Source organism: Peromyscus californicus, unplaced genomic scaffold (assembly GCF_007827085.1).
Source record: "Peromyscus californicus insignis strain IS unplaced genomic scaffold, ASM782708v3 Scaffold_7__1_contigs__length_154581171, whole genome shotgun sequence".
Classification (NCBI taxonomy): Eukaryota; Metazoa; Chordata; class Mammalia; order Rodentia; family Cricetidae; genus Peromyscus; species Peromyscus californicus.
In genome coordinates this window covers 10307701-10318296 of record NW_026294595.1, presented here as the reverse complement: position 1 = coordinate 10318296, position 10596 = coordinate 10307701, and the positions used below count along the sequence as shown (strand labels likewise).

The 10596-nt window shown below is 45.4% G+C and overlaps 1 protein-coding gene and 1 long non-coding RNA gene across 5 annotated transcripts in view; one reads left to right on the top strand and one right to left on the bottom strand.

The window, feature by feature from the left end:
• Positions 1-655: 655 nt before the first annotated feature.
• LOC128101953 (uncharacterized) lies at positions 656-4894 on the bottom strand. Its single transcript, XR_008215256.1, has 2 exons — positions 4237-4894; positions 656-3030 (listed from the first exon to the last, which is right to left on the bottom strand). It is a non-coding gene; the product is annotated as an uncharacterized LOC128101953 (long non-coding RNA).
• Positions 4895-5058: 164 nt separating this feature from the next.
• Positions 5059-10596, top strand: part of Setx (senataxin) — a 56373-nt gene continuing 50835 nt past the window's right edge. Inside the window, exons 1-3 of one of the 4 annotated variants that reach the window (XM_052722748.1) lie at positions 5059-5261; positions 5894-6011; positions 6828-7011. In XM_052722748.1, coding sequence (XP_052578708.1) covers positions 6835-7011 — 177 coding nt within the window. In that variant the 5' untranslated portion in view covers positions 5059-5261; positions 5894-6011; positions 6828-6834. Of the gene's footprint in view, positions 5837-5893; positions 6012-6827; positions 7012-10596 lie in introns of all 4 variants that reach the window. The other 3 variants (XM_052722744.1, XM_052722745.1, XM_052722746.1) reach the window with 3 other exon arrangements.

Here is a 10596-nt window from a genome sequence, read left to right as displayed (position 1 = left end):
GGATGGCCTTGAACTCATTAGAGATCTGCCTACCTCTGTCTGGTTTTTTTTTTTTTTTTCAATGAAAATATGACATATAAAACTCATAATATGGGAGCTAGAGAGATGGCCCAGCAGTTAAGAAAGAACACTGACTGCTCTTCCAGAGATCCTGGCTTGATTCCCAGCACCCACAATGTGAGAGGGCAAGAGAGTGCAGAGCTTCCTCCATCTTGTAATCTTGCTGAGGCCGTTTCAGGTTTAACTAGAATTTGATCTCTTTGATGGAGATTCCCGTGGAAAATTAACCAGCTCTATTCTAGGAACCCAAGGTCAAGATGCCCTAGCTAACTTATTTTAGTTTCTGGAAAAACTGAATCAAACAAACAAAAATAAAAGAAACACAAAGCAGAACAAAACAAAAAAACCCTCTTGGTCTAAATGCTTGAGGCTACACTTTGGGCTGGAATACAGACTTTCAGTTGGCTATAAACTGTGTCTCAGTGGTCATTTTTGGTGGGCTCCCTCTAATAACATGGTGGCTCACAACCATCTCCAGTCCCAGGAGATCCAAAGCCCTCTTCTGGGCGTTGAACCCATGTGGCACATAGTCATATACATGTAGCCACTTGTAGATGTAACCAACTGTCTTATTAAATAAGAAACACAGAGCCGATTCAGAGAAGAAAGCCAGGAGGTCAGAACTAAGAGCCTTACCCTTCCTGCTTCAGCCAAGAGAGCTCTCCAAAAAGGAGCTATTTCCTGTGTGTTTGTCTTTATAAAGACTTTCGGTTCTGTCTTCTCATTGGTTGTAAACCCATGCCTCGTCACTGCCTGTCTGTAAAGACTTCCAGGTCTTCTATGGTTGGGATTGAGATTAAAGGCGTGTGTCTCCAATGCTGGCTGTATCCTTTTCTACACAGAGATCTACCTAGCTCTGTCTACCAAGTACTGGGATTAAAGGCGTGCGCCACCACCGCCACGCTCTTGCTATGGCTCTAATAGCTCTGACCCCCGGGCAACTTTATTTATTAACATACAGTTAAAATCACATTTCAGTGCAAATAAAATACCACCATAGCCACTTGCATATACACATAAAATAAAAACAATAACAACAAAACCCCCAAAATATGCATCTAAAAATGAGAACTCAGAGCTGACCATGTAACTCAGTTGGTTCCTAGAATGAGTCAGGCCCTAGGCTTCATCCCCAACACCAGGTAAACCAGGCATGGTGATACACACCTGTAATCCCATCACTTGGGAGGTAGAGGCAGGAGGTTTTCCTCTGACACATGGCAGGTTCTGGACTAGCCTAGGTGACATTTGATGCCAATGGCAGCCTCTTGGCAGCAGCTACCTGACTGCGGCTGTCCATGTACCTCTGTGGACTGGCCTTCTCCAAGCCCTTTGCAGGATAGTGGTGATGGACAGTGCAGGCAAGGGCAAGAAGCAACAGGCTGTCTCAGACCTTAATCTAAGCAGGGGGGAGGCAGGCGGGGACAGGGTGCTTGTAAAGAGTTCAAGGCCAGTGGAAGCTACCTAGTGAGTGCTCAAGCCAGTCTCCAAACAAACAAAACAATTTTCCATTCACAAATTTGTTGTTGTACTTTTGTTGTGATGAACCAGCCTGGGTTTTAAAGCCGTCTTATAATAAAGACAAACTAGGTTCATTCCTGTTTATGATTCAACCTCTGTTTCTCAAAGACTGGGCTATGTCCCACCTATAACCTCAACTACAGATGGTTCTGTACTATCTGTTTTGGGAAAGAAACAGCGACCAAGTCTTTGTTTTGAACCATCTTTGTTTTTGACCATCTTGCAACTCTACCTTTGTTTCAAAAGGTTTTTATGACCGCCTGTTGTTAGGATCGCCTCGTTATGTTCTGCTTCTGTAATCCCATCTATTTGCCTGCCAAATCCCATTTGGAAATCCCTTATTCCTGAGCTAGAAAAACCTTATCTTGCCCATGTCCAATGCTGACCTCTTGAACCCTGCCTTAGGAGAGGCAGCCCGTGCACCCATAAAAAAGTTTGCATTAATTAATTGATTGTTTTAATTAATTTGGCCTTGGTGATTTGGGTTGGTGGTCTTTCTCCTTGCCTCTTTGGAATTAGCATTTGTACATGGTTTGGGCTCCTCAACTCCTTAGGGTCAACTTTATTTAGCTGAAAAACAATATATTTTATTCTTCAAAAGCTTTATGTATTAATGCATATTGATATTTCTTCCTCTAACTCCCCTAGTGGCCCCTCTCTCCCAGCTTCATATCCTCTTTATTTTTCTTTGTTATTAATCCCCCTGAGTCCAGTTAGAGCTGCCCACATACACGTGGGGGTGTGGCCATCCACCAGGGAACAAGCCACCTACCGGGTTCACATTCCCCCAAAGGAGAGTGACTGACCCTTCCTGCAACTGCCAGGAACTGCCAATAGCTTACCTGATAAGGGTGGGGTCTTGGGGTCCCTCCCCTCCCCCACCAGTGCTGGGCTTTTGACTGGTTTGACGTTGCTGGTAACCATAGCTACTGTGCGTTCATGCCTGCACCAGTCATGCCAAGTCCGGAAGTCAGCGTGCCACAGCTCTCCTTCCCGCCTGCTGATTCTTACATTCTTTCTGCCTTCTCTGAGTCTTCGCTGGTGTGAAGTCGCTGTAGAGGACGCCCTACGTCTGAGTACTCATTTATACTGGGCCCCTGGACCAGTTATGAGTCTCTGCGGTAACTGCTACCCACTGCAAGAAGAAGCGTCTCTGGCCAAGGGTGAGAGCAGCCTGAATCTTCTCCGTGGGAAAGGGGCATCTGGCCTTCTCCAAACTCCTATTCGGCTTTTTGAGACAAGGTCTTGCTCTGCATCCTGCCTGGCTTGGAATTCACTATATAGCCCCAGCTTGCCTGGAACACCTGGTGATCTTCCGGCCTCCTCCCAAGTGCTATGATTGAGGGTAAAATCCAATTATGCAAAGCTAAAAGTTTGTTGGGGTTGGGGATTTAGCTCAGTGGTAAAGCGTTTGCCTAGCAAGCGTAAGACCCAGGGTTCGGTCCTCACCTTAAAAAAAAAAAAAAAAGAAAAAAAAAAGAAAAGTTAAAAGTTTGTTACATTGTTTATAGATAAAACAAGGATAGGAAGAGTATAAAGAGCCACAGAGACTTCAGAGACATTTTGTGGGCTGCAGGAAATAGTTGCCTTCATTTTCATCCACAAAAGTAGTAGTAAAAATCATGCATTATGACTGTGTTGGTATAAGGACAAATATACGGTCACATGGAAAATATCTTTGGCAGCCTAAAAGTTTTTGGTCCTGATTTCATAAGAAGACAAAACATTTTTGTACTCCTTATATTCTGGGGCATTCCCAGGTATAAGCTACCCTGTTTTAAGGATAGGTCCACCTCTTCAGAATTCAGAGTATTTTTTTTTTTAATTTTTTGCTTATCGTTTTATCTTTATGTGTATGTGCACTGCTTTTGATGCAGTGTCTGAGGAGGCCTGAAGAGGGCATCCGTTCTGATCACATAGGACCGGGTTTGCAGACATGTGTGAGCTTCGAGTCGGTTACAGAAACTGATCTTGGGTCCTCTGAAAGAACAGTAAGTGTTCATAACTGCTGAGGTATTTGTCCGGCGCCAGACTAATGTTTCCTTTTTTCTTTTTTAATTTATGTGCATTGGTTTTGCCTGCATGAGGGTGTCGGGTCCCCTGGAACTGGATTAGACACTGTGAGCTGCCCTGTGGGTGCTGGGAATTGAACGTAGTCCTCTGGAAGAACAGCCAGCACTGAGCCATCTCCCCAGCTCCAGACTCATGTTTCTGACGCTCAAGGAGTAACTTAGCATTTACGTTCTTTCATGAGTAAAACAACATGGTCACTAGCTGAGATCTGTAATCTGTGTAACGAATTCTGAAAGGCTCTGTATCAACAGGGACATGGAAGTTCGGGTAGTTCCTATCATCTCATTTCCCCTCATTTCTGAAAATTTCAGTTAGGTATGCAGAGCCTTGGTTTTTTAAAAAAGTATCACATGTATGTGCTATTTTAAAAGCCATTCATTTACATTATACTTTTAATTTGAAACTGTCTTTTCAACTTTGATTTTGATAGAAACCTTTGATGAAAGTGAAAAAAAAAAAACAACCCAAAAGGCAAGAAAATAACGGTCGGCCTCGTGCTGGGCTTCACTCCTGCTTCCTGATTGGCTAAAGCCCCTAACGGTAGAACCACGCCCCCTTCTGGAACGTTCCTTCGAGTCTTACCCTCGTGCTTTTCACGCCGGCTTCTCATTCGCGTTAAGGTTCTCCGGGGTAGGACAGCCTCTGATTCTCCGCCACCTATTGCCTGGTTCTTTTCTGCGGCGTTGGCGATGGAACCCAGGGCCTCAGTGGGCTAGGTAAGTGCTCTCCCGGGTTACCTCCTCGCTCCTGCCCCTTTTTTTTTTTTTGTAATGTTTTTTATTTTAATTTTTAAATAATTTTTTGGTGACTGTAATGTAGGCCTCGAATTCGCTTTGTGTAGGATGCTGGCCTTCAGGTTCCGGTCCTCTGGCCTCAAGTGCTGAGCTTGTAAAATGATTTTACCATCGTGCGGGGCTTAGAAAGAGATTTTTTTTCTAAATTCCCGTTTCTGCGGGCAGTGGTTGTGGGCGGCCCAGCTGCCCTTGGGGGAATCTGGAGTGACCGCGTTCTTCCGTAGCGGGACCTGTTCTAACCGGTCAGGAACACAAGGACTGAACCGTGTGGGCTTTGCAGGGGCCTGCCTGCAGGTGGCGCCCTGCAGGACCGATTTTTTTGCCTCAAGCGAACATTTTAATGTCTGGGTCTCTGACCGAAAGAGAAGAGAGCCGTCTTGGGCGCCTCAGACGTTAGGAAGCGGAAGAGCCGAACGGAAACGGCTGGTAGGGAAGTAAGTGTCCAACCCGACCGGGGGCGGGGAAGAGGGCGGGGCGGGGCGGGGCAAAAGGCGGGGCGGGGCACGGCTCGGCAGCTAATTCAGAGCCCCTTCGGACGGGCGCTGATGGGTCGCACTTCCCCTCCAGCCCGGAAGTGACGGCAGCGCTCTGGCCTTTGCCCGGCCCGTAGCTCCCCGCCGCTGCTCTCCCCATGGCCCGCCCCCTTGGCGCACCAAAACAAGAAGGCTGTGGCTAGGGCGGCCCGGGGGCGGGGCCCGCTCGCGCGGCGGCAGCGGGTTGGGCGCAGGGCTGTGCCCAGCATTTCCGCCAGCGGCTAGTCGTCGGGCCCGAGGCATGGAGGTGGGCTAGCGCGCTGCAGCAGGGCCGAGCCGGGTGAGAAGCGCGGGCGCGTGGTGGGGCGCGCGGCATATTGTCGCTGGTAACTCGCGCGCTGCGCGCGGCCCTCGGGAAAGGGCGCCCACTCCGACCCTGCTTTCGGGAGAGCAGCGCGCGACCGGAGCTGCGGCGACCTCGGGCGGGCAGTGCTTGGTGCTTCCCGCAGGCCAGGCCCGCCCCGGGAAACCTGCCGTTCAGGCTTCAGCGCCGCCGGCTCTGGGCTGCGATGCACGGCCAGGGCGCCTAGCAGAGCCTCGGGACGAGGGAGGTCTCTGGGGAAGGGGCCGGCAGGATGTAGCCCTCCGTCCAGGTGTCGCTTCCGTACGGGCACCCGGACGCGTGCCCCGCGACCCCAGACGTTGCAGTGCTGACGACCTCCTGCACGCCCACCGCAGACACGACCAAATGCCCACCTGGCCCCCTATGAGGGACAGACAGCCCCTGGAGGAGTTAGGACATCAGTGTTACAGCGCTCCCCTTCGTGCACCGTAGTGTGTTTATCTGCGGATGTGTCGTCTAACCTGACCGAGCTAACTCATCAGGTGACACTGCAAGGTTGATGTACGGCCCAGGTGAGATGCTTAATGTAAGGGACACTTTATCAGTTTTTATTTCATTTTTAATTTCAGAAATGTTCTTTTTGGGGGCCAAAGTGTGAGTATATCTGAATGCAGAGCCTCATCTATTCACAAATAAGCCCAGCATTCTCAACAAAGAGGATCACTTCTCTGTAGGACATTTGCCAAGGTAATTGTCTTTTTAAAACAATCACTTTTTTTTTCCAGGTTTTTTTTTTGATAATTATCGGAGTACTAGAGTTAACAAATATATAGAATAGATCCGTACCCTGACACTCCCAATTGCTCAGGTAGGGGCAGACAAACAGAAATCCAAACCACTTTGATCAGGAAAGAAGGGAATAAAAAACGTGAAGGATAGAGGAGATTCTCAAAGACCCTGGAAGAGAGACAAGTCTCTCAGATTGCTGACATTCAAGGTTACTATGTTTATTAGCTATTAGGAGTTTATAGTTGGTTGAAGATCGGTGAGTATAGGGCAGCAATTTGTTTATATCTTGTCAAATAGCAGAAATAATCTTACTATTTCTTGTGTGTCTTACTATTGATATAGATTTATATGGTTTTTACTGCTTTTTAGGAATATGAAGGTTTTTTTTACCTTTTTAAGTTATTGGAAGACTTCAGAATCTGTATCTTGAAGACATTAATTTGTGTCTTTCTCTGATTTTGCATCAGTACTGTGTAGTTTCAACCCATTTGGCACATATTGGCATACCCATTATGGTGTTGTGACTAACAGAATGTGTTCAGGTTTTTTGCTGCTGTTGATCAAACCCAGGGATTACATGAAAGACAAGTACTCTGCCACTATCCTTCACCCCTGCCCTGCTTTCAGATTTGGGTTTAATCAATTTTGATAAGATAGCCAGCAAAACATTTTAGAGAACTTGGATCACAAGCAGAAGGTATGCCTGTCGTACATAAAGAATAAGTCTTGAGTGTTAATTTTCCTCCTTTTCAGTGTCCTCTTTTCCTGTTCTAGGTACAGAATGAGCACATGCTGTTGGTGTACTCCAGGTGGTCCTTCCACCGTTGATGTCCTAAAGTGCTATGCATCTAGCACTGGCTCGAGTGAATTTCAAACAGCTGATGAAGACCTCTGCTACTGCTTAGAGTGCGTGGCTGAGTACCACAGAGCCAGAGATGAGGTGCCATTCTTGCATGAGGTAATTTGCAGTAGCCCCTAACCAGGAAGATAGTAAGTGGAGCTGTCAAAAGCATTCAGGGAAATGGTGGTTTTTTTTTTTTAATTTTTTTTTTTAAACATTTATTTATTTATTATGTATACAGTGTTCTGTCTGCATATACACCTGCAGGTCAGAAGAGGGCACCAGATCTCATTATGGTTGGTTGTGAGCCACCATGTGGTTGCTGGGAATTGAACTCAGGACCTCTGGAAGAGCAGCCAGTGCTCTTAACGTCTGAGCCATCTCTCCAGCCCAGGAAATGGTGTTATATGACTAAAGCTTTGGGATCTAGTACAACTCTAGTATCTAACTTCCCAGTACATAACAGTTGCTGTAAATACTGACTGATGGACTTGAGTTGAAACTTTAAAAGTACAGTTTTATGTCAGTTGTAGTTATTTTGGCATAAAACAGTTTTACAAAATATTGTCTTTTTTTTTTTTTTTTTTTTTTTGGTTTTTCCAGACAGGGTTTCTCTGTGTAGTTTTGCGCCTTTCCTGGAACTCACTTTGTAGACCAGGCTGGCCTCGAACTCACAGAGATCCGCCTGCCTCTGCCTCCCGAGTGCTGGGATTAAAGGCGTGAGCCACCACTGCCCATTTTTGTTTTTGTTTTTTTGTTTTTTTTTAAAAGATTTATTTATTTATTATGTATACAGTGTTCTGTCTGCACATATCCCTGCAGACCAGAAGAGGGCACCAGATCTCATTACAGATGGTTGTGAGCCACCATGTGGTTGCTTGGGAATTGAACTCAGGACCTTTGGAAGAGCAAGCAGTGCTCTTAACCTCTGAGCCATCTCTCCAGCCCCCCGTTTTTGTTTTTTAAAGATTTATTTATTTACTATGTATGCCTGCACACCAGAAGAGGACACCAGATTTCATTACAGATGGTCGTAAGTCACCAATATGGTTCCTGGGAATTGAACTCAGAACCTGTGGAAGAGTAGCCAAAGCTCTTAACTGCTGAGCCATCTCTCTAGCCCTTGTTTTCTTTTTTATCGAGATGCTTATAAACTCTAAATGCAAGCATGTTAGGTTTATTACATTTATCTGATGAAGAATACATGTACCATATATAGGGAAGTGTGTTTGGCATATATGATGTACATGTCTGTTTTTATGTGTGCATGTGTAAGCCAGAGATTGGTGTTGGATGTCTTCCTTGACTGAGCTCCACCTTCTATTTTGAGACAGTCTCTTTACTGAATGATTTAGGTAGGTAGGCTGGCTGGCCGGCCAGCTCCAGGGATCCACCTGTCTCATCCTGGCACTCAATTACAGATATGCTGGTGCACCATCCAGCTTTTTAGATAAGAGCTAGGGATCAAAATTCAGTTCCTCAAGCTGAGAAGGAAAGCACTTCACTGAGCATCTCCCCATCCTTAATTTTTAGGCTGAAACTATCCCATGTCTTTGTGCATAAACTTAATTTAAAGAAAAGTACCCCCCACACTCCTTGAGACAAAGACCAGCATCATATTTGCTATGTAGCTAAGGATGACCTTGAACTTCTGGCCGCTTGTCTCCACCTGAGTACTGTTATTTCAGGCATGCACAAGACAAGAAAGGCCTGCTTTCATGCCTTTGACAAAGAAGCACCAGCTGCTTCTCATTTAGTTTGGAATAACTTATAGTTAGTTGATATATTTAGATGTGTGTAGCAAGACAGCCCAGTAATGTGTAAGTCTCTCATTCTCAGTACTCAGGCTGTAAAGGACCCATGTTTAAGGACTTAAAAAAAAAAAGTCACATAGGTAGGTCTATCTTGTTTGGCTCTTAGATTTACTATACTGTGTAGCACGAATCTTAAAAGGTCTTATTAATGAAAATAAACCTGGAGCAAGGTATTGGGGTGAATGCTGGAAGATCAGAGAAGCAGAACAAGCCACAACCACCTCACCTCACCAATTCCTCAGCTGATCCTGTTTCCTCAAACTGGATGCTTCTGTGTCCTCATTTCCAAATGGATCTCAGCTGAACTGCTGCTCTAAAGCCTAAAAGCTTAACCAGCCTATAGTTCCTGGTTTTCATGCCTTATATATCTTTCTGCTTTCTGCCATCACTTCCTGGGATTAAAGGCATGAGTCACCATGCCTGGCTGTTTCCAGTGTGGCTTTGAACTCACAGAGATCTGGATGGATCACTGCCTTCGGAATGCTAGGATTAAAGGTGTGTGTGTGTGCCACCATTCTCTGGCCTCTATATCTAGCGGCTGTTCTGTTCTCTGACCCCAGATGAGTTTATTAGGGTGCACAATATTTGGGGGAACATAGTATCACCACAATACTGTATTTTTACAAGTTGAAGGTTTGTAATCTTGCTTTGAACAAATCTGAGACCTTAGGAAGGGTTTTATTTATTTATTTATTTATTTATTTGGTTTTTTTTCGAGACAGGGTTTCTCTGTGTAGCTTTGTGCCTTCCCTGGAACTCACTCTGTAGACCAGGCTGGCCTCAAACTCACAGAGATCGCCTGGCTCTGCCTCCCAAGTGCTGGGATTAAAGGCGTGCGCCACCACCGCCCGGCACTTTGAACAAATCTTACCAGTGCCACTTTTCTAGGAGCATGGATTCAAATCCTCTTTTTGTGTTACCCTTTGTAATTCTCCTAGTTTGAACTTTTCATTGTCATGTTTTGGTGATTTGTGATCACTGATTACTGATGCTGCTATTGTAACTGTTTTGGAGGGCTGTGAATCATACTCATGTAAGGCAGTGAGTGCTCTAATCAGTAAATGTGTGCATCCTACCTGCTTTATTGACTGGACATTTCCTGTCTCTTTTCCCTCTCCTTAGGCATCTTTAGTTCCTGAGATAACAGTTTTGAAATTAGGTCACCTACAGTGGCTTGATGTGTTCAAGTAAAAGGAAAATAGCACATCATCTCTCAGGCAGAAGCTAGCTGTGCTTAATGAGGAAGGCATGGTGAAAGCCAAGACATGCTTAAAGTTAAATCTTACTACCAGCTTCTATAGTTAAGTTGTGAATGCCAAGGAAAAGCTCTTTTTTATTTGAGACAGGATGTCCAGCTCACATTGCTCTCCCTATGCAGCTGACGATGACCTTGAGCTTCTGGACCTCTTGCCACAACCTCTCCTGTGTTTGGATTTCAGGCCTGTGCTATCACACTCAAGTCTATAATGCTGGAGATGGAGCACAAAGTCTCATGCCTGCTAGGCAAGCACCCTTAAAAGCTGAGCTACATCACAGCTCTTGACCTGTTTTTGCTTTTTCAAACTAAATTTAGGGGTGTGTATTCACGCGCACACACACATAGTATTTTTGGACTGAAATTAATTTCAGTATTATAGTGGTAGAAATTGAACCTCTAGTTCCAAGTTATGTCTGTGTATGTATGATGTGTGCTAGCTGCTACTTTAAACTTCTAAATTAGTTATTATCTTGGTTTTCAAGACAGGGTTTCTCTGTGTAGCCCTGACTGTCCTGGAACTTGCTCTGTAGACCAGGCTGCTCCTGGAACTCATCTGCCTGCCTCTGCCTTCTGAGTGCTGGAATTAAAGGTATGTGCCACCACCACTTCTAAATTTTTGTACATAGAGGA